This window comes from Buteo buteo, chromosome Z, assembly GCF_964188355.1.
Source record: "Buteo buteo chromosome Z, bButBut1.hap1.1, whole genome shotgun sequence".
In the NCBI taxonomy this organism is placed as follows: domain Eukaryota; kingdom Metazoa; phylum Chordata; class Aves; order Accipitriformes; family Accipitridae; genus Buteo; species Buteo buteo.
Window position 1 is genome coordinate 56,123,558 of NC_134204.1, and position 23,449 is coordinate 56,147,006.

Consider the following 23,449-nt stretch of genomic DNA (forward strand, 5'->3'; position numbering starts at 1 on the left):
CTTGAGAGCCAGACAGGCTCTGGGGCACCTGGAGAACCTCAGTTTGAGTGTTCTTTCATTCAGTGACCTGAAAAGTTGAAATAAGCAAGTCACATGATGTGTTGAGCTGACTTTTTTTTAAATGGCACAGTGGCTTCTGCATACATGGAACCTGTTTCTAGAGTCTGCTACTTGTAAGAGGCACAGCTGTGATAGAATTTCCTTCCATGCTTGATGCTGTGTGTGAACCAGCCATGAATAAGGAGAGAAAGACAGGGCAGCTGCCCTACCTTTCGTGCAGGTAATTGTAAGCTTGAGCATGAGAGAGGATATTCTGCCAGTGCCATGGGCCAGAACACTGAGTACTAGCTGTGTTACAATCAAAATCTAAATCTGTGCTTATTTGTAAAGACAGACCATGCATATATAACAACACAACTGACTCTGGGGTTATCATTTGACACAAAGCAGAATGAACAGCAATTAATGCAAATTGTTATAGAAGGTAACCCAGCGCTGGAAAACATGGTTTAGTGGACCTCAAATCAAAGAATAATATGATAGGAGGAAAAAAAACCACCACCAAAATGTCTGTAGTATGTACAAAGAGTGGTGGAATTTTTCCAGCATATAGGGTTACACAACTTGGCCTGGATGTGCTACTGTAAATTTTCATTAGCATTGTGTCAGAGAAGACCAGCGAGGCAGTTCTGACTGACCCATCATTCCCCTTCTAGGCAGATTACAGATTTACCTTCCCACCCTACCGTCTTTTCTCCTGATTTTCTTTGCGCCCAGGCAGGCAGCTGTAGGAGGAAAATGCTGTGCTGCATCACAGTTCTGAGGTTTTATGTTTGATGGTCCTTATGTGTCCCTGAATTGGAGTTGCATCCACCCACCAGAGGCAACTTATTTTTACAGGATGGTACAACTACCTGGGTGACTGTATGACTGCCAGTTAAAGCCATTAATTTTTCTTAATCCTGTTTATGCACTTAGTAGTTATAAAATTGTGCATCAGAGTCATATTTCTTCCAGCATCATTAGGGTAACATTCAATGACTAATTACCACAGATGGAAACCAATAACACAGGTGACACCAGCAATAATTTTTGGAAATGATAGTTTTGAGAGGAACCTGTGACGGATCATGGTTTCTTCTCTGTGGCAGGTTGTGTCACTACGCTTGTGTAATCAAGGTGGAGAGACATGCTACATTCCACAATATTTTACACATTTTATTTGTATGCAGGCAGTGGGAGCTGTTTAGGAGCACACCTAGAATGATGGAAGGGGCAGGGCCTTTCAAGCCAGAATTTAAACTATTATGTGTCCAAAGTGCTAGATTGATTGCATTTTCATGGAGGTGGCTTAACCCTCTTAACACAAACCAGCCATTAAACCACTGGGAGAGTCAGCTGGCACTGGGCAGACTTTCTAGCACAACAGTCGTACGACGTGTATGTTGGGTGATCATGGCACAAGGAGGAAGTCAATCCCAAACTGCCCTATTGCACATCACCTGCATTTTAAAGTGAAGGTGCAGGTCATAATCCAACCTGTTCCATCCTGGTCCTGGACTGCATCCCCAGTGGCTGTTCTATGTCGCATCTGACAAACAGTAGAGCTCTTCAGGGGAGAATGGCTTGTAGGCCCATTGTTGTACACAGCCAACAGTGTGTCTGATAATTTAATTATTGCAAACTGCCCCTCCCCGTCTCTCACTTCTGTAGTGAGTCATCAAGGAAGACATGGGATTAAACTGAGCAATCTGCTGGAAGCTTTTGGTCTTTTGCAAACCGCACAGCATTATGTATACTGTAGAAAAGCATTTCCTGCATACTTCCAAAATCTTTCCCAAAGTAACCTCCTCTTTTCAGAGAGTCTATCACTGAGGGATTGCAGCAAGCCAGGAGAACAGAAATGTTTAAGTCCTTGTAGTCTTTCAGGATTTCCTTTAGAGTATTAACTCCAGTGGTGTCCAAAAATGAGATGGAAGAGCAATCTACAACGAGGGCTTGGAAATCAATTTGTTTAGGAACTAGTTGCAGAATGGTGTCTGTGATGCCCAGTCCATTAGCAGTTGTGTCACCTCCCTTTTTCAGATGCTGCTTTTCCTTCTTCTCATATTTCTTCCTTCTAGCAGCTTCTAGGTTAGGATCTAAGTTAGTCAATCTGTACAGAGACTTTAGGAAGTAGTTTCTATTTGCATAGTAAAGTGGGGCCTCAAAACGGAATATTTTGACCTTTGGAACAGAAGAGAGATTTTCATATTCTAAGTCATCCTCATAAAAGCTGGTGTCTTGGATCTGACCAAGCAGGGCTGTCCGTGGCCGCTGTGTTCGAACAATGATGCATAACATGGAGAAAACAATGCCAACTAACAGCCCTATTTCTGTGCTGATCAAGGCAGAGGCCGACATGGTAACAACCCAAACAAGTGTGTCCACCTTATTCACATGGTACCGTGCTGGCACATCTCGGAACTTCCTTAGGGCTCCTCTGAGGCTGACAATGATGATACAAGCCAGGACACACTTCTGCAAGGAGTAGAAGAGAGGTGCCAAGAAAAGCAGCACCAGCAAAACCACCATTGCACTAATTACTCCAGAGACTTGAGTCTGGCAGCCTGTAGATGTTTTGACAAGTGTTTTTGCTAGAGCTGCACTGGTTGCAAAAGAGTGGAAGAATGAAGGAATGATGTTGCAGAACCCCACAGCAAACATTTCCTGATTGGCTCGGATGGTGTAAGCATATTTCTTTGCACACATTTCTGAAAGGGATACAGTGAAGACAAAGCTGACTATGGCAAGAGGCAAAGCATCTACAGCAACTCGCAGCATTAAGTTGAAATTTGGTACCTTGGGGGGAATAAATCCTGTTGGAATAGCTCCAGAAACACTGGATGCATACACTTCATTTAGCTTGCCGTAGTGTGACACCAGTGTTGCCACAACAATAACTACCAGCTCTGTGGGAAGAGGAAATTTCAGCTTATGCTTATACCGATCTCCCAGTTCCTTAGCAGTGACCAGCACCACAATACAAATGGCACTTGTGATGACATCACAAAGGTTAGCCTGAGAAATGTTCCGGAAAATGTTAATCCAAGTAATAACAAGCATCCCATGCCCTTGGCTACGTGGGATTTTTATTCCAATCAGATACTTCACTTGAGCTGTTAAAATGGTTAAGGAGGCACCAGTTGCAAAGCCATCTAGTACAGACTCAGATAGGTACATAGATACGAAACCCAGACGAAAGATTCCCATTAGAACCTGAGGAGACACAGAAAAAAAAATAAAAAAGAAAAAAAAAAGATAAGCCTTAAATGGTGCTATGAATAATTAAGTACAGGTGGGAGAGAACTAGCTGGAGGCAGATAGCATTTGGCTATTGGAATCTTAAAACATGAATTATCCTTTGATGTTTCCAATCTGCTTTTAATATGTATGATTCCTTTTACTGTTGTGGGATACTACAAAATCAAGTGGTGAATGAGGAGTTTGAGACAGGGTCAATCAAACGTTGGTTTGAAGTGAGTCTGCTGAAGTGGCTTCTCTGAATTTTACTTCCCACGCAAAAGAACAGTGGATCTTAAAATGCTTCTGTTATACGAAAGCCAATTTTCTTTTTTCCTGTCTTAAAGTGAATAAAGTGGCACTGTCATATTAAACAGCTTTTAATTTTAGACCTGTGAACAGAAGGGAAAGTGGAGCACAAACAGCCTTTGTGGCATACCTAAGGTCAGAGGTGGCAGAAGAGCTCACAAACTTCCCCAGATCCCAGGATACTGTCCTTAACTAGTTGCTTCTCCTTCCTTTGATGGCTTTGGAAAATATAGCTGCACCAGGGCATTTTGTTGTTCATAAATGTGACCTGAAATTTCTTAGTAAACAGGAAGATAGCTAGCTCTTTCTTAGTTTATATATATACAATTAATAGGTAAGTATGTTCATGCTTCCTTCTGTGTTCTTTTGATATCCTTGTGATGGGCAGCATGTTAGTTAAGTCTCAAAAAGTCCAGCACAGCCATTGTCTGAAAAGTATGTTAGTCTGTTTCACCTCTTGTCCTTTCTGCTTCTGAATTACCTTTAGACAGCAGTTTGGTAGAACATAGTACCCACTAGCAAAAGACTGAGCAGCACATTCTGAACCTGCGTAGAAGTAGATGAGTGCGTCTGCACCTTTTTTAAAGTACCTAGGGAAACAGAATTATTTCTTCATTGTTGAAGTACACAGCTACCTGGGAATTTCCATTATGGTAAGATCTATATTGGATTCATGGTCCCATGAGAGCAGCAAGGCCAAGAGGCAGCAGAGTGTCAAAACAATGTTAATGGTCTTGCAGAAAACTCTTGTTTTACCTGTGCTTGCTAGTAGCTAGGAAAACTGCCTACCTCATGCTTTCTTTGAGGTGCCTACAGTTAGGCTTCCTGGAATAAACAGTCCAAGGTCATTCAGGTGAACTGATGCTGTATCTCATTGAAAGAGAGTCAAACCAAAGCTTAGGTCATGCAAAGAAGCTTTAAGAACTTCATACCTTGCCTCTGAATGTCAGTAACCACTTACCTGATACACTCCAGCCACAAATGTCAAGGCTGTAGCAATGCCAATAGCATAGCATTCTTTTCCACACTCAGCATTCATCCCTGCAATTGTAAGGTTGAAGGCAGTTGTGTTGGACTGACTGTCATTTTGCAGAGAGCCATCACCCAAGGCTGGTGGGGCATCATCATTCAAGTCAAACCCAGCCAAGAGAAGTTCTCGGTCCACAACTTGTCCTACCATTAAGCTTATCAAGCTGAAAATGCCAACTGAGACATGACGGGATGTACCCATTAAGAAATAGATGATGTTGGCAAAGAACGATGTGTAAAGACTATAAATGGGCTTCAGACCTGCCAGCAGTGAGTATGCGATTGCTTGGGGCACCAAAATGATCCCAATCACTAACCCAGACATAACATCCCCCCAAATATACTCTTTGCACTGGTACTTGGGAAGCCATTGTAAAACAGGAAGAAAGTCCATGACAAAGTTCTTTATCTTCTTTGGGGTGCAGGAACAGCTCTTCCTCAGCTTAGCTAGCATGACTTCTTTCCTATTAATCTTGACATGAGTCTTTCTTTCCATGAGAAAGCAGGAAGAGGTGCTGTTTTCCATTCTGGTAGCCTCGAGTGGTCTTTCCATTGTCTCAGTGCTTACTTCATGTATGTGTTCCTGCAATGAGATGAAAACATCTGTTAGGTTGTAGTTCGTGAAGGTTTTTTTAGCACAGATACTTAACACTCAAAGTTTGTCACCTGATTGTGCCTTTAAGGAAGTATCATCCCAACAAAACATTACCACAGGGCTCCAGTGACACATAACACTAAGAAATAAATCTGCAGATTAAGCCCATTCTTGAATCCAGTTTGTTTTACTAAGGAAAAATGGAGTTAAATTAGTAATTTCTTTGTACAACAAATATTTCGATCAGCTCTTCTGAATGCTCCATCATAGAGGTCTCTGTGAATAGAGGCAGCACTTGATGGTGTGAAATAAACGCTTACTAGTGAGGTAGGCCATGTTTTTTCTAATAGTGCATCTTGTAGTCATTGATGTGGAACTGACATGTAGTATAGTGATCTGTCACTGCAGCTGTCCTCAATGCGCAGGAGAAAAATTTTGCTAGTAGAACGTGTAAAGCAGAGTTTTCTGGAGAGCAACAATTTAGTCTTCTGCAAAAATTTGTACACAAACCATTGATGGACTCTTAGAAGCTGCTACATAACATGAACCTGTTGAATTGTAGATTGTTTTGATGTGCAGCTTCCATTAATTAATAAGCATATCCTCACAAATACCACTTTGGCAACATATGAACCATGCACAATGATGGAGTCTGTTACCATCTCAGAAGGGTGCTACATGTTAATATTTTCAGCTTTAAAACCATAGTTAACCTAGCTTTTCTCTCCAGGGAATAAGATATAACAAATAATTCTGTGGGCAGCAGAACAAACACAGCAATGTTTCCTATGGTTCTCCTGCGTACCAGTTTTCTGATACATAAAGACTGGGACAATTTGTATTCTCCAGATGGAGGTGCTTTTGGTGTCTCTTTCATCTATAAACACAACTGTTTTCACCAAACCCAATCTCTGTATTTTTACTCAATTGTCAAATTAAGTTGAAATTAGCATAGTGCATTCATAAATCATTTGGGGGTAGGGGGGGACGTGACTCAGAGGCAAAACATATAAGTGCCCTATCGTAAACAGTTTAAAAGTAAAGATAGGAGCAGGAAGGTGGAAAATGTCAGACTGCCAAATGGCAAATCTTGGCTTCTGGTTTGCAGTAGAAAGAAACAAGAGACTTCGAAGAGTGGATGCCCTTATGTAAGTACTGGGAGATAAGGAATGATTCATATTGACCTAGAAGAGAGTATGTACTAGTACAACAGTATGCAGAATCTCTAGGAAAGAACAACTTCTCAAATCCAGCCTTTCCCAGTGCCATAAACAGCCAGGATCTCTGCAACAAAGCTTTTTGGTGCCAGCTATGACATTGCAATATAATGTCAAAGCTTGTCTTCACTTACAAGTAAAAGCTGTTTCTTTCCTCTTTCAGTATCTAGAGACAGAAGCCATACCCATCAGCTTCCTAAAACCTGAAGTACACTCACTGGCACAATATTCTGTTGGTATATTTTAATGTTTTTAACAGTTAATGGTAAGTTTAGACTCTAGTGACAGAAGTCATCATTCTCTGTGTAAATTTTGTACTTTTTTTGTTGTTAAGAAGAGTATTTTGATTTGTTAATGTTTGGTAGCACCCAGTTAAAGTGTAGAATTCTAAGCTGAGAAAAAACAAAGGGCTTATGAGTCCAACTGGAAGCATAGTTGGTAAGCGAAAGAATAGATTACCAACAGCCTGTAAGCTTTTGATCTGTAGCACTCCAAATAGAGAGAGGCTTGTTATAAAGTATTCTGTCTGTCCTGCTTACAATTTTTTTTCAAGATTTTAACAAATACCTTTTGCCAGCAAATTGAAAACAATAAGAAGATACGTATCTGTAGCTAGTGCAAAAGTCTTAAACAAGTTGCCAGGTATTATTTTAAATGACACAGCATGATTTCTAAGGCCATGCAAAATTTAACCATAATTTGAAACAGGATGTTTAAGTGTCACAGGTATGTTGTTAATAATTGGGTAAAAGGGAGAAAAGAAATTATTATTAGAGATGTGTGGACTGATTGTCCAAGTTGAAAATGACCTGCAGAGTAGTCTAAATATATTTCAAAAAATCAGTAGATTTCTACCCAACCCAATTACATTAAATAGTTGTTAGCTCCCACTGTATAAGTTTCTTTATGTTTGTAAGTAAGGTTTATTTCCATCATAAGGGAAAACTAATTACAATTTAATGTAATTATTTAGAAAGACTGATGGCTATTTTTTATCAGTAATGCCAAATTTACTTTAGACTCTAATGTACTGTGTGGTTATGCTAGGCAAGATCTGCTTGGACAGGAAATGGGTTGGATCTAGTCTTTGTTAGAATGCAAAGGTGAGAGAAAAGATAAAAGAAGTTACAACACCAAGAGAAATACTTAAGAGCATATGATTAAAGTTTACCAAATACAGAATGCTAGCAACTGTAATAAAGACACTAATTTTTAAGATGCAAAACCCCAACACTTCCTGTCTTACCTAGATTAGTTGGAGAATGAGAGGCTTGTGCATGAGGACAGCAAGTCCTGTTTGAATGCCACCCACTTCTTACAGCCAAGTGAATTCAGACAGCCAAGAAATAAATACAGTGCCCTTGTTCTGCGTACTTAAAAGCTAGTGGGCAGTTCAATATCCAATGAGTGCTTTTGATAGGCTACATAAAAAAGATTTCATTGGCTTCTGTACACTAGGCTCATATATTTAATTGTACAGTTGCTGTCTGCCTTTCTCTAAACTCACACAATTTACTTGCAAGTAAATTTGTATTTACAAAAAAAAACCCATTAAAATTCATACATATGCATTGTTTGTGCAGCTTCCTGAGGGATGATAATAGTTTTTAATACATAAGATTATTCAAATATAATTTCTCTGGAAATCTGTTAAGAGATCTTGTGTATGAATGATAATTTAGTAATATATCTGGGCTGTACTGCCTTACTGGATAATCAGAATAGTAGCTTTTTGTAAAAGCCAACAACAAAACAGAAAAGCTAGTATGGTAAAGCATGTATCTTTTCAGCAGTTTTGATGCATTTTAGACACAGGTCAAAAAAACCCTTCCTGGTGGAATAAATTTCTTCAAGCTAAAACACAGCCAAATGCGGACAGGAGGTAATTTTCTTCAATTCTTTTTTCTCCTGAAAATAAGGGTTTCCTTCCTATAAATAAGCATTTATTCTGCTAGGTAAGTTTTCAGAATCCATGTCAAATGAACATGCTAGCTATAAAACACTCAGCTCTAAAACGATGTTATTGTTTCCAGACACTGTTAATGTTTAGAGTTTAGTTATTGCTTTTAGAACATAGTAAAGCCACACCAAATAATGGAAGGGATGTTGTTACCAGCAAAACATTTTTCAGCTGTGTAACCCAAGAATTGTGAGGTTGTGATGCCTATAGCTCAGTAATAATTTAATTGCTTCACCCGAAGAAAATGGGATTCCACCATGGCTGCATGCTATTCCCTGTACATTTGTGCAGACTACCAGTGAGCTGGGAGCTTCCAAGGCTCTTGCCATCTCCAAAGACAGGAGGATGGAGAGCAAATCTGTCTACTCCTGTGCACATAGGTAGACTCCAGCCTTGTGATTCTGGCACTGAGATACAACATCATCCTTCCACAGTGGTAATACTCAAGCAATATTCAGGAGCTTTAGGGGTATCAGTAAATAGATTCCTCTACTGGCTCACCACACTGACCCATTTTCAGCTCAGCCCATACTAAGTGGTTTATAAGAAAAGGGACAACCGCTATTTCAGGCACCCCCTCATTCCACAGAGCTTCACAGAACATAATGTTTGCGTTTTATTCAAGTGAAGGCTTCCCACCACTTGCTGAAAGAGCTGTTCTTAGCAGGGATGTGCAGATGAAGCAGCATATAGCATAGAACACGTCTACCCATTGCATTTGAGTTTGGTATCAGAACATTCTCAACTGTTTAATACAAGTGAAAGTTACTTGCATGCACATTCATATACATATGTATCATCCATATCATTACAACAAAAAGTAGTCTTGGTTATTTTGAATTGTATTTTGATGTTTGGAATCTTCACAGTTAAATTTTTTCAAGTTGCCCTTGACTGCATGAGCAAAAGCAAAAAGCTTCCCCCCCCCAGCTTGAGCAGAACCTCTGTCTGAACCACTTATTCTTTCAGATTAAATGCAGTGACTCAGTTTGTCTTGTGAAAAAGAGAAACAAAGCAAAGAACCATTCAAGCCAAACAAATGGCTGACTTTCCAACTGGCGTTAGTCCCACCTTTTTTCCTGTCTTTGTACCATGCCACTGGCCTGACAAAGTCTCTCTGCAGGGGAGGAAACATTTATCATAACACTTTCAGTGGGATTTCTCTTTGCAGATTCCTTGGCAAACAGTTTCTGCTGGTATACATGTAACCATTCTGGCTGGATGAGTTGTTCTTTGTGAAACAACACAACCCCCTAAAATTCTGCTGCATCCTTTTGTCTCCCCATCCTGATTGTACACCAGAAAATCTGAAGCTGTATCTCTAGAATGCCCAAGAGGGACTAGGCACAGTGAGCCTGCCTCTGTGAGCCTGCCTCTCTATGCTAAGAGATCTCTTAAATGCTCTATTTGGGGCAGAAGTCAGACAGCGTATCACAATTCTATACTAGAATCAGTCACTCTTGCTTAAATAGTGATTGCAAGTGTAAGTTAGGATAGAGCCCTATATATATTTTGAGCCATGTGATGCTTGCAGTTTTCTCCATGTTTGACCTATGAAAAATCAGCTGAAAACTAATGTGGGTAGAACAGGTTTTGTATTTATCATCTGAAGTTTCATTCTATTTTTGTTGCATAAATCACAGAAAAACATGAGAGACGTCAGTTTAGCTAAGCATTTGATTTAAACATTTGTAGGTGTTAAACTGTTCATGTTACTCATCCTTCATATCAGCAACCTTTTCTGCCTGTAAGAAACCTCTCTTGGTCTCTAATGGCTATAACTACATTACTGTTCTGGTTTTGAGCATAACACAGTTCTGAAAAAAATCCCTGGTTAGCCTCATTTACAGTGCATTGATTCAATGCACAGAGGCATGTTGCCTTGCAAACCAGACTTTTTTCAGAGGAAAGTACCCAGAAGCTCCATCCCACTACACTCCGACCCTTTATGGTGGCATAAAAACCTGAGCCAGCAGTTGTTCTTTGGACAGATTTGAACAGATGTGGTGAGGACATTTAGTTTGTGGGGCCTGACTAGTCTGAAATCATATCCCCTGAAATGCATATAATATAATACTGCCTCAATAGCTACTGCTTTGATTTATTAATCTGCTTTTTTTGTGCAGAATTACTTAGAAATGTCAACATAACCTATGAGTTTTAGAAAGGATCAAGTGACAAAACAGAACAAGTGAAATGAACATTTCTTTCTGTCTTGTATAAGCTATTGTATTTTCAGCTTTAGAGCACCAGGACCTAGATGTACTTGGAAGCAGACTTAAGCAAGGTGCCAGCACCCAAAACCATTTATTTAAACACTGACTTAGCAAGCTTACAGCCTACAGGCAAAGAACATCACAGTGCTTTTTAGGGAAATAATGTGAAACTTGATGGGCTCAGTTAGTTTTTTACTGTATCTGGAGAACATACTGTGGCTTCAAAGCATTTTCCTGTTGAGTTTCAACATTATGCTAATCCAAAAGTGAAAGAGGAAAAAATACTACAGTTTACTGGTCTCTGTGAGTCAGGAAAGCCAGAACATTAGTCTAAGTCATCTACAAATTAACATTCCTATACTAAGGAGTTACTTTGAGTCAAGCAATCTTTTAGATTTGTGTGTTTCTAATTAAGATCTCCAATTCACAACTTCTCCTTCCAACTATAAGTTGATCTATGATTTCCAAGGCAAGTTAGGCTCTTTTTCAAATGTCTGCATTAACCAGCAGCTGTGATTCAATTAATATTTTCCCAAGGATTCTCAGTCTAGTGTCCCAGTGAGTAAGATAACAGCCACTGACTTGTAACAATCCCAGAGGTGATGAGCAGGCTAAAATAGAACTCACACAGTCAGCCAGCAGCTGTTATTAAGGCTGATCCATCACATCATATTTGAGAATGATCAGACTTTGGAAATAATGATCAAATAGTTTCACTGGTTCTCCAGGAACTGGTTTTGTTCAGGGGTTCCAGAACATGCCAGTCAAAATATTGTCATGCACTCAAAGGCAAGACAGTGTTATTCTTCTGGAGAGGCTTAGGGCATGACCACTAAAAATACATTTTCTGTGGGGTCAAAGAGCATTCCTAAAAATCAGACTTCCTGCTTTTGGAAAGGTAGCTGGTCCAAAGTGAAAGTCTGTTTTTTTAAAAAATCTTTCAAGACAGCTTTCCAAGACCTTAGTCATCAGTCACAAAGCTAAACACTAAGCTCTGTTTTCTGCCTTGTGGTTTTGCTGGACTTTGTCTAGTCACATTAAGCTGTTGTAGAGAAAAACAAATTGATACCCCATTCTCATGCTCTTTCCCGTTACCTTCCCTGGTATCTTGGGTTTACTACACGCAATAAGGACAATATTTTGGAAACAGTCTTTGAGATTTAATCACTAAGAAAATGCTCAGTTTTAATAAAAATGTAATAATTTGAGAACTGGATAAGCTTCATATAGGCCACTTTACTTAAGTGCAAATAAAAACTAGCCAAATGGCTGGTCTTGAACTCTTAGACCAGGTTTTTCAGGAAAGATTACTTCCATACCAATTGTAGATGACTACATGTTTTACAACCTTTGCCCAGTATCTACCTTGTAAGCAATATTTATGAAGAACAGAATAATGACAAAACTTAAAAAGCAACACCAGTGTGCAAAATAACTGAAAAGAGGCAGTTTTGCACCTTTGAAAACAGGCAAAGAACAAATAACACCTGAGTTCAGAGGTGTGGCAGGGAGGCAAATCTCTTACCTGGGTAGCTTTTTGACAGGAATGTTCAGCTCTGGTTTTGCACGTTGGAATGAATGAAAGTTTTCAGTCAAGCATTGCTCTATTTGCATAAAGGATAATTATTAGCTAAATATTCCTCAAGAGAAGAATGGGTAGCTATAGAATCTTGAGCTTGCAGCTTGGTAGTGTGTTGTCACTTGTACTGCTCTGAAAACTTGGATATATATGCAGGATTCGCTGAGGATTTGAGTTTAAATAGTGCATAGGATTATTAATTAACTAATGCTGATCCAAAAATTATGCTGAGTTCAGGCTAGCACATCTCTGACCTTTGAAGCTGCTTCTCATCTGAGATTTGATCTGGTTTATGCATCCTCATACAGCTTTTGATTTTACATATTCAAGGTGTAAGAATAGAACTGGAGTTTAGAATAACTGGAGAATAGAACTGCACTGAGATTTGTGCATTTTGCAGGCTGGAATAAATACTGTTCTGCTCAGCACATAGGATTGAACTGCTGGAGGTCAGAGTTCCGTTCCTACACATCAGCGCATTCAGATCACAAGATCTCTGTTGCTTCTGTGTAAATCAAAGACTGTAAAACATAGGCAAATCAGCAGGACAAAGACTGACTTTCTGTTCATTCTTTGTGAGGTATATAAATAACCAAGTCCCTTCTCTGTTACCTTAGCTCTTTCAATAGGTGCAGACCTATCCATCTCCTCCTCTCAACAAAGGTGATAGGTAATGTTTAATGGTTACTAGGCAGTGTAGATTAACAGATTGGGCACAAGGCCAGGACTCACAGAAACTGCATTCAGTTGGCCTACAAGCTAAGGGATGAGGAGATGTGTATGTTTCTCAACCAAGGAAGAACATGAACATGCATGCAATAAGAATTTGAGATGGGAAGTGCAAGGCCTGAAAAAGGCTGTGTTGCTGGATAAACAAAGATGGTTCCTCCTTCCCTGCCAGCAGGAGTGCTTGCAGTGGGGTGCAGTGCACAAGCATGTCTACAGAGGGCCAAGTTCCAACATCATCTTTTATCCCAGCACAAAAAGTTGCTTTCTGCTCTTCAAAAATAAAAAGAAAACGTGAAAATTATGGAAATGAAAAGTCAAAACACCAACATGAGGGTGGAACAGAAAGGGAAGCTCATCTCACTTCTGTGATGCTAAACTAGTCATGGATTCTTAAAACTACTGGCTGTTACCAAGAACTCAAACTAGGTGACAGTAGTTCTGACATTCTAATCCCAAAAGGTAAAGAAGGTAATTTAAGTCTTAGTAAAATCCTCTTTCTTGCCCCTTTCCTGTAGAAAGTCCTGTCAAACATTCCTGTCCCTTTGCCATTCCCAAGGTAGCTCTTAGAATAAAAGGGAAGCAGTAGTGCACTTAATCTGCATAATGAATTTTGCACACTGGTGGCAGTAAGATAGTGTGTCTCCTTGGTCTTGTGCACCACAGAATAGAAAATGGCTTTATTGCTTCTGTTAATTTCTTTTCAGGCCTGTGGTATTTCTTTCTTGAAGATAGAGTGACTTAAACTCAGTCTCTCAAATTTGCCCTTTCATCCATTTTACTACCTAATTCTTAGAACCAAGAGTCATCTTCTCTAATGACCTCTTAAAATGTGCATGCCATCTGCTTCAGGACCAAATTAAGCTTGCCTACTCTGTTTTCCTTTACATGTTTCCAGTATTTGGAAACTCTGTAACTTCTAGTATTTGCAATCCTAGAATTTGCAGAATAATTGGGGTTTGCCCCACTTAACATTTTTTTGAAAAAGACCTCTCTGCATTTCTCTCCAACAGCACCTTTCCCAATATCAGGCTCCCAAGAGTACTACAGGATGTTTAGGTTATCACTTGACCCCTACCATATACAGTGGGTTGTAACTTTGTTTTGCCTCAAGCTAGCCTAAAAACAACACTTTCTGAAATTTTGAAAGAAAGAAATTTCAAATTATAATTTTGTAATATGTGAACACTGTTTAGGCACAGCACCATTCAAATGAGGCTAAATATCTCTGGACAGGACAATTCCAGGTGGGGAAAAAGTGACAAAATGAAGCAGTCTCTTATTCTGTCTCTAGGAGTTGTGAAAATAATCTAGTTTTGAAGAACCTACATTTTGTGATGAACAAGCTTTCGTTAACATACACAAGTACTGACAGCAAATGGTTCATCAGTGCTTAATTATGGAGATGCTAGTTCACGCTCCATAGCTTGAAGCCATTCATCAAGGCTTCAGTCCAGCAATAATTCTGAGTGGGCAGCTCCTGGAATCCTGGTTGAGTTCCGCTGGCACTAACAAAGCAGGACTAAATTCTAGAAGGACTGCCTTGCCATGTCAAATGCTCAATTGTGTATTTAAGAAACAATGGTAATTGGCCAAAATAACCAAAAGATGTGCTACAATGAAACAAAGAATAGAAAGTACATTAAAAAAAAAAAAAAGACCATTCACCAGTAATTAAGAGTTTACAGATGGTTTTCCTTTGTGTGACTTGCTGTTTATCCTTATGAACAGATGCCTAATATTAACTGGATTAAGAACTGCAAAAGGTTAAAAGCGAAATCTACCTGAGGGTATTTATGAAATAAATGCTGTGAAGAGATAAAATGTATTTAGCTTTGTTGACACGTTTACTTGAGGATTTCAGAAGACTTCAGAACAATTCATGACATTACTACATACAATTCATATCTGGTAACCTAATTAAAACTTAAAAAAATAATGCTAAATTAGTCATACAGGGAACGTTAATCATAGAATCATAGTTAAAAGTGTTTGTTTACTGGGCTACAATCAATAATATCAAATCTTCAAATGTACATAGTGCAAATGTAATAACCTTGTTCTTCCTTCTGTGAAGTTCATAAATTCAGTGAATTATGAAGAACATTTAAGCCTAATGTCTCCATTATTTAAAATGCCCTCATGCCTCAATTAGTCTACAGTTTACCTTTATACCATAGTGACCTGCTGATGTGCCTAAGAAGCACACATTTGGTTGCTGTTTAATGGGGAAGATGCGAGCACTGAAAATACGCATCCACTCTTTTAATAGCCTGTATGTGCCATGTCTAACATTCCTTCTCTAGCTGTGGCAAGTCTCCAGTGCAGCTGGAAATGATGTGTCTACAGGAGGGGTGAGACATGTTATTGATTAGCTTTTTAAAAAAGAAAAAAATCTGTAGTCCCTGCTGGAGGAGAAACTCTGAAATCTGCAAATTTAAGTGCAAATGTATATGTTTGAAACTGAGTCAGACCACCCTTTAGTAGGCATCCCTCCTTCTGTTCCCCACTACAAACATAGAACCAATTGATTAGCACTTACCAAAGGCACAAAGTAGGTGCAGTAGTTCGACAGCAGATTTTTTATCAGCACACAGTAGCACAGTTCCTCAGGTGCACAGCTTTCTACAAGAGTAGATTAGAAAGTCTGTCGTGATATAGTTTGGATCTGTCCAATGATATTACTCCAATGGTGTTTACAGTGAGATAACATAAATAAATAGTAGCAATGGAAAAAAATCTTTGTCCTGTAGAGTGTAATCACAGGTAGAAGGTAAGCTTAAAATCTTTATATTACAGGGGCTAGTAATCTCTGCCTTCTTACTCATCCCTGCTATTCTGTTCTAATAGAGCCACTTGTACTACATGGAGATCAAATAGAACTGCAGTCCTGACTTAGCTTTAACAGTTTCAGAGGTTTTGTATACTTACTTCAATTAGACAAAAAAATACTCTAATGTGTTAAATGGGATTAGGATAGGCACTGTGTGGAACTGTCCTTACACACAGTGTTGAGCTGTCCATGGTCATTAACGGAGTTGTGTCCTTTGAAAAAGGATTTTTATTAAAACACATCATGGAGGGTGCTTGGTTAATCTTATGTCTAGGAAGACTTTACAGATCTTCAGCTGCCATTGAGCATAAAATGTCTGAGCTTGTCTGCCTTGTAAACAAAACTGCCTGTTGTTTCATCCCTAAACAGCCAGAACTGTGGAACCAAAGCCTGCTTATTGATTAGTTTAGGATGAACACTACCACTGATATTTGTAAATCTTAGAGGCACATTTGCTGTGGCAAGGATAGTGTCTCAGGCATACTGAAGCTTCTTCACCCATTCCTTGCATTCATGTGTAATCTTAAATGGATATTCAAAACCGATTTCTATATGCAAAGAAAACAGAGGATTTCTTACTGCACTGTGAGGTAAATTTTCATGTTTCATAAGCACAGAATATAATGCACTTTTATTCTCAAAAGGGAGGTATTTTTCATATTAGTGGAAGTTGTTTGGGGTAGGGGGAGAAAGAAGAAAAAAGGGTTATATGTGAACATGGAAACCATGGAGTGGAAGAGCTAGCACTGCCATATTTAATAATACATCACTAGCCTAAATTGTAATGCCAAAACCAGATTCAGAATAGAATTATCAGCTCTCAGTTTGGAGAGATGTGTAGGTTTGCATCTCATTGAAAACTGTCTGTAAATGCAATTGGTTGGGTTTACCTCCTTAGTTGTAAGAGGTATTGCTATATTTTACATTCAAGAACCAAGAGCAGACATTGGGATGCCATTTAAAGAGCTGCTCTTTCCAGATTGGGCTATAGTGCTCATTTGTTAGTTCTGAAGTATTCAGAAACCACTCATCACAAAAATGCTGCAAGATTAAGAGCAAGTCTGTGGATGACGTATTAATTTTGCCTTTTCACCATCATAAGTAATTAAATATCAGTAAATTAGGAAATTAACTTGGTATCATTTGACCTCTTCTATGTTTCCTTTTGCAAAGAAGTGATATATTCAAGTTAGACATACAGTTGCCTGTGGGCAGGCAAGAATTGATATAGAAAGACACATCTGAAAGTACATCTGCCATGCAGATAGATCCAGGAGCATCTGGACTTCATCAGACACCATGTGCTATCTGTACTTTAGACATTAGAGAAGTACATCAGCTGAGAAGTCTAGCTGCAAATCTTCACGCCTTCAGTATTTAGCTCCATGTTTTTCTTTTCTTAGACTGTTTGTTAGTTGTCCCATTACATGCTCCTCAATACAGATTTCACCAAGTGGAAACAAGTTTTGAGAACTGTAAGATGGAAAAAGTTAAATACTGTGCATTAATGCAAAATTTCAGGTCCAGTTACAGCATGTGAGTGGACCCTATGAGCAACCTGAGTGCTTGCAACATGTACAGAGCAGACTAGGAGCATTGTTGAATTTGGTTCTTGTTGCATATTTGGCAGCAGAGAGAGCAATCATTCCAACTCCTTGTTGTGATATTACACAACAGTAAATAAGCTACGTCCTGTGCTGTAGTTGGATTCATGTAGTTTTGGACTATATTTCCACATAGAGCTAACAGGCAAAAGAATAGAAGGAGCATAAACAGAAAATAAAGATGTGAAAATGAAGGAGTGACAATAACAATACTGTGAAATGAAACTAGTAAGTGAAATATGTACCATGGAGACCCATTACTGAAGGTGCAGTATTAGGCTGGGTGCTTGAATTAGAATGCTGGATGCATACAGAGAAGAGTTCTGCTGCTGCTTAGAAAGAAAAGTTCAGTGACAGCTTTCCCAGGCAGTGCCAAAAGGAGTTACATGCTTGAAGCAAGCTAGTTTTAGCACTTGGTCATCATTCCTCTTCCTTGTGCATCTGAAAAGTCACCTTTTCATCTTCAGTATGGATTTAGTCTCCCTATCCCCTCTTTGCACAACTTTTGCTTAGAGATGACATTATTGGAGTTCCATCATCAAGGACAACATAAAACCACAATGAACATTTTACTTGTAGCCGTGGGTTATGCAGGAAGAAGTCACTTTCATACATCAGACTCGATCAGAAAGGTGACCTCTAGCAGCCCAGCTCAAATACAGTGACTGAGCCTATCTTTCAGTCACTGACTGAGCCTTTAAATTTGTAGTGAAGAATCAGTCAAAAAGCATTTCTGCTACTGGATTGGCTGTATCATTATTTGATTACTCCGTAAACTAATATAGACACAACAGATCTCAACAAGGGGTCACAACAAGATCTCACAACAGTCTAAATTATCTGTACCCAGATGATCTGATGGATATGTTTGCATGTCTGAAGAGACCAGATACTAAAATACCTTATGCCTTTGCCTAAATGCCTATGCTTTCGTAACCTGTTTTCACTTTTACATCTTGAATTTGTTTTAAAAGGGGGGGAGTGGGGGAGGAAGAGACACAACAGTCTAACAATATTTTCCTAACAAGCTAACTCACCTCGGCACAGGAAGCTGTTGATGCTTTGTCTGCCTCTCTCTCTCTTCCCCCCACACACAGCACGCTTATTGCTGAAAGGACTGAGGCTGTGCTCACAAAAGCAGGCTGAGTAAGAAATGGAAAATCATAGGCCGTGATTAGCATCAGCTTGAAAGCATTCATTGTTTGCTTGCACTTCTGTGCATGTGAGTTTTAGCCAGATCACAACAAGGATTTTGCAAGTTGCTTTGCAAAGTAAAGATCAAATAACGCTGATTTCAAAGAGGAAAGAAGCTAATTAAGATGCTGTATAAATCAAAGTCAATTCTATTTTTATGTATTTAAAAAAATAAAAAGATTCAGCTGAGTGCACAGCCTCCTGGCTGGCTTGTAGAAGAGGCAGTGATTTCCAATAAATAACAGATGTTGTATTTTGCATTTTTGAAGCCAGTTTGTTCCTCTACCACAAAGATTCATACCCGTCCTCCTTTTTGCGCATGTATCATGCTGGTTGGTTGTGTGGATGGATTAACTGTGACAAGCTGTGACATCAGCAAGGGCTGGATGCTGCCTGGCTGTGTGGTTTTGTAATGCATCCTCCCATTATTGCTGGGCTGACTCATTCATGCTCTAGGGTGAGTGAATTATGTGTAGTATGGGCCCAGCATAGACTGAAGTCTTCAGCATTGTGCTTCTGTGCAGAAGCTGTGGCATAATTGTAAAACAAGCAGATTTTTCAGTCCCTGCTTACACAATTGATATAGCTGAGAAGCAAATGCAGAGAAGTATTAATGCTAATAAATAAACCCGGAAGTGATAAAATATGCCAGTTCTTTAGCATGTGTGCAGTAGTCTTTGGCCTTGCAACTTTGAAAAAGCCTCTGAATGAAGTTTTTGGTCTGCAAAGCATGTGTGAAAAGCACAGGCTGTGTTTTGCATGGGAAGTGCCAGGGGGAAGGAATCAGTGTTCATGAACCTGCAAAAGGTCAAGTGGTTATTTTGGGATATGGGGATTTCAGGGAAGGGAGCCTATTTACCATACCTGTAATGATCATAGGAAGTGAGAGCAAGCAGAGCAAGGACATGGTAGAAGCAGCTCTGGTGTGAATGAGAACTGTATTACCAGCTTCCACGGAATTCAGAAGGGGGAAATGTTGTTTATTAATAATGCAGGAGCCTGCTGATTTCATAGTTATTCATTAAAGATCTTTTGCTTAAACCTGAAGTACCAGTCTAGTAGGGTTTTTTTGGTTGCCACTGAGGAAGCCTGGAGCAGTAACTACTGAGAAGGCAGCCTCTGGAAAGGTGAAAGGTGAAGGGCTGTTTTGCCCTTCATATGCTCTGAGGTATCATTTCCATAGTGCTCACAGTCCCTTAGGACCTGCTTTTAAGGTCCGGAGGTTTTTAAAGTACTCAGCAGAACAAGAAGCTTATGTAGACAGTTGGTGGTTTTGGAGCAAACAAGGCCTTTGTAACTGCCTGAACTTTAAACTGGCTTCATTTCATTCCTCATGGCTGCAAAAGTAAGTAAAAAACAAGGAGACAGGATCCTTTTGTGTTGTAAGAGGGACTTGGAGGGCAACAAGTTGCCCTCTTGGAAAAGATAAACTTGCTGACATTTCCTATCCAGAGCTTTTGGCCTTCATCTTGAAGATCATGTGCTCACAGCTTATGTGCTTCACTGTCACTTCAACAGCCTGCTGTCCTGGCTAAAGAAATAAGACAGTTACTTCTGAAGACAGTTCGTTCTGAAGGATCTGGTAGCAGCAAGAGTTTGAACTGGCACAGTTTATCAGTGTTTGTTCCTACATCTTTCCGGTGAACATTTTGGCTTTGGACACTGAGCTCCTCTCCAGGTTAGATGGGCACTTGTGTCTGTTTTGGAGTTTTATGATCCCTAAAATGGCATCATGGACTCTAGAAAGGGGGTAAGCAATTCCTTGAGACACTGTATCTAAGGATGCTCCTGATAGTAGTGACCTACTGCAACAACTGTTTACTCTTGATTTACTTTTTAGAGGGGACATTTAATTGTCATGCATATTTACACTCATCAGAACAACAGTGACTGTGTTACCATTGGTCCACATCCTGGCACCGTGGCCAAGGGAGTGTACATTTGCAGGAACCAGCTTACAAGGCCAGACAAAGATGGTCTAGCACACAACTAAGCATCTCTATCAAATGAATAGTGGTATGTAATAAAATCATTATCTTAGCAAACACCATAGCAGGGTAGTATCTTACACTGCACATTCACTTCTCTCTAAGGCTGTAACACAGGAAGCCTCCTATGGAGCAGCATCTTTTTCAGGTGGCTCCCTCATGGAGTGCACCTTTCAAGTCTGAGGCTGGCCAATACTGTGCTGAAAAATTTTGTTTACTGTTAAAGTGTCATTTTGCACCTCTCCTGTGCCAACACCTTGTGCCAGTTTGCTCTCCTTTTTTCTTGGCTGCATTTGCCACTAGGTGAGCAGTCTTTCCCAGCAGAAGTTTCCAGTGAGGGTGTAAGCAGGCTCTGCTGCCATGGGAGTGGTGTTAGCCAGCCCCTATGGCCAATCTACCAGAAGAGAGGCTGTTCTCAGACATTGGTGGAAGCAAGCCAGATTATGTTAGCTTCTGATATGCATGGTAACTGTGTCCACCAGAAATGCAAAGGGAGGCCACACCAGCTGAGTGAGAATGTCAGGATGAGAAAGGCACTACTCCAGTATCATATCAATCCTAGGCCAGACAAACTCTCTTCAATAGAATAGCTTTGTTGATGGTTACCCTACATATTACCTTTGAGTTCCTAAATGGGCTGTGACCTACTGATGGGTCAGCCACAGGGCTTCCTATCCCAGGAAATTTTGTTCAGTACATTACAATGAAGTTTGATAAGGTTAGCTTGACATGTTATCAGAGATTCAATACTCGACTGAAGATTACCTAGAATGGAAACAGTCCCTGCCTGTGTTTTTATTGCTCTCTTCTCTGTAGATAAGATATTTGGTCCAATGTCTGTGTGTGTGCTTTCTTTCCAGGGTGTGCAACTATATTCCTGGGCAGGGTCAGCCCAGGGCAGAAGAGAAGCAGCAGATGGGAAGCTGTAGTTGTAGGCTAAGGAGCAGTATCCACAGCTGTGGTGACTGGAGCAGATCTGGCTGTGGTGCAGGGTGTTGACAGCCAAAGCTAGCTTACCCCTGCCCTCCCCAAAAGATTAAGTTCATGAATGGGAGTAAGCTGAAAGTGGCATGGATAAGAAGCGCAACATGATTATCTCATAACTCTTTGGCAAGCTATCCAGTAGCTGCCTATGGACCTGGAAAGAATTTCCCTCCATACTGGAAAAACCTTACTCCATTAAAGGGCGGCAGTGGAAAGCTGTTAACATGGGCCTATAACCTTTGACTCAGCAAAGGATGGCCGACAAAGCAAGCCTTTCCAAGGAAGACAACAACAAGATTTTGTGACAGCCAGCGGCTTCCCTCTGTACTCATCACTGCTCTGCATGTTCACAGCACAGTTATTGCTCTCAAGAGTAAGCACATACAAATGGGTCTGGAACTGAGACCATGACAAAGGCTGGTAAGACACCTCACCAGCAGGCAGCAGTCTTTGGAGTACAGCAGCCTCAGGCCTGGGGCTTATAAGGGCATTGGTGCCAGGATGACAGTAAATGTGCTTTAGTGTAGTTGCTTGTTTTGACTGAGGATCAGGAATGCCTTATCTGGCAAGTCTCCCTGAAAAAGCCCAGCTGAGGAACATTTAAAAGCCAGGCGCAGACAGGACAGCGATTGCCACTCCACTTGAGAAATACCCAGCAGCAAGTGATGAACAATCCCAGTCTGGCAAGCACTCAAATGAAATGACAAGGACATAGTCTTCTGCACATTCACAAATGAACTCAGTGGTGCCTAGAAACCGTGACTTAAAGGCAGAGATATCAGAAGAGGTGCAGGAGGAAAAATGTAGATGTGCTGGGATGTTAAATGTACATGCATCAGCTAGAAGGCCTTATTTAGCCATATGTTTTTACACAGTACTATGTAGACTTTAGGCTGGAGTCGGGAGGACACTAGTTCCTTTGCTATTATCTAAATGGTGTTATTAAGTTTTTACAAGACAGTAGGGTTAATCATTCTTACACTCACTGACTGTAAGTGTGCATGTAAGCAAATATTTCAATAGAACACAGGGTACAACTGGAAATAGTTAATGGATCTGAGGGAGCAAAGCTACCTTTTGCAACAAAATATTTGTCTTTGAACTTTGGAATAGGACAGTCAGACTTTTTTTTTGACCTCTGTCTAAGCCAAAAACCCCCCCTAGTTCCAAATGGCCATTCTTTAGTTCAACAGTAACTTCTAAAATGCTCATACAGATACTAAAGATTCACTGCTATTTACTTCTTTCACAGCTGCACCATTTGACTCTGGCAGGAACTGCAAGCCCATCCGTGGCTGCAGACATGACAATTTTTGTCATGGTGGGAGGACATACTTTAAAAGAGAAAAGCCAGCTTCAGGTCTTTGGTAAAAGAGTGTGACCATGCTAGGGCTAAGATTGTGTGCTTGGTTAAATCACAGGTGGAGCTGGTACAGTGGATATGGCTTATCTTATGTTTGTTTTGCCTGCCCTGTTTTCCTCTTCTAGATCATAGTCAGAGATGCTGATAGTGCTTTGTCCTCTTCCAGTTGCATAGTTCCCTTCTTTATTCACTAGGCAATTCTGCCAGCCCTTCTTAATTCTCTGAGAACTTTGGGATTGCTGTTACAGGTTCTTCACTGAAACCTTCCCTTGGCAAGAAAGCAGAGAGGAAGAGCCTCAATCTAAGAGGCTCAGAAATGCATGGGAAGGCACAGAAAGGAACAAGTTGTGAATCCCAGCACAGAGCCCAGCATTGATTTAAGAGATCTGCTGACTGCTCCATTCTCACTTTTTATCCTGTGTGCCCATCATGCCTTGCTAGCACTGATCAGTTACAGAAACCTTCAGTCATATCTATGACATTGCATCTGCAGTTCCTTTGTAGAGCTTTCCACCCAAGCAGAGGCAAGGTGCCTAGGAAAGAGTAGGCAAGACCACAGAGGCAGAGCTC

General features: G+C 40.2%; 2 protein-coding genes across 4 annotated transcripts in view; one reads left to right on the forward strand and one right to left on the reverse strand.

Annotated features, from left to right (window-relative positions):
• IDUA (alpha-L-iduronidase) overlaps window positions 1–23,449 on the forward strand; it is a 58,411-nt gene that overhangs the window by 8,369 nt on the left and 26,593 nt on the right. The gene's annotated exons all lie outside the window — the stretch shown is intronic.
• Window positions 1,738–5,188, reverse strand: SLC26A1 (solute carrier family 26 member 1). Its single transcript, XM_075021100.1, has 2 exons — window positions 4,553–5,188; window positions 1,738–3,258 (listed from the first exon to the last, which is right to left on the reverse strand). The coding sequence occupies exons 1-2, from the start codon at window positions 5,171–5,173 to the stop codon at window positions 1,738–1,740; spliced, it is 2,142 nt and encodes a 713-aa protein (XP_074877201.1). The 5' UTR covers window positions 5,174–5,188.

What these genes read in the sequence shown, in the direction of transcription:
- SLC26A1 (XM_075021100.1), bottom strand. Translation starts at nt 5,173, where the DNA reads ATGGAAAGACCACTCGAGGCTACCAGAATGGAAAACAGCACCTCTTCC. An exon ending in TTGTGGCTGGAGTGTATCAG is followed by an intron (nt 3,259 to 4,552) that starts GTAAGTGGTTAC and finishes GTGTCTCCTCAG; the next exon opens with GTTCTAATGGGAATCTTTCG.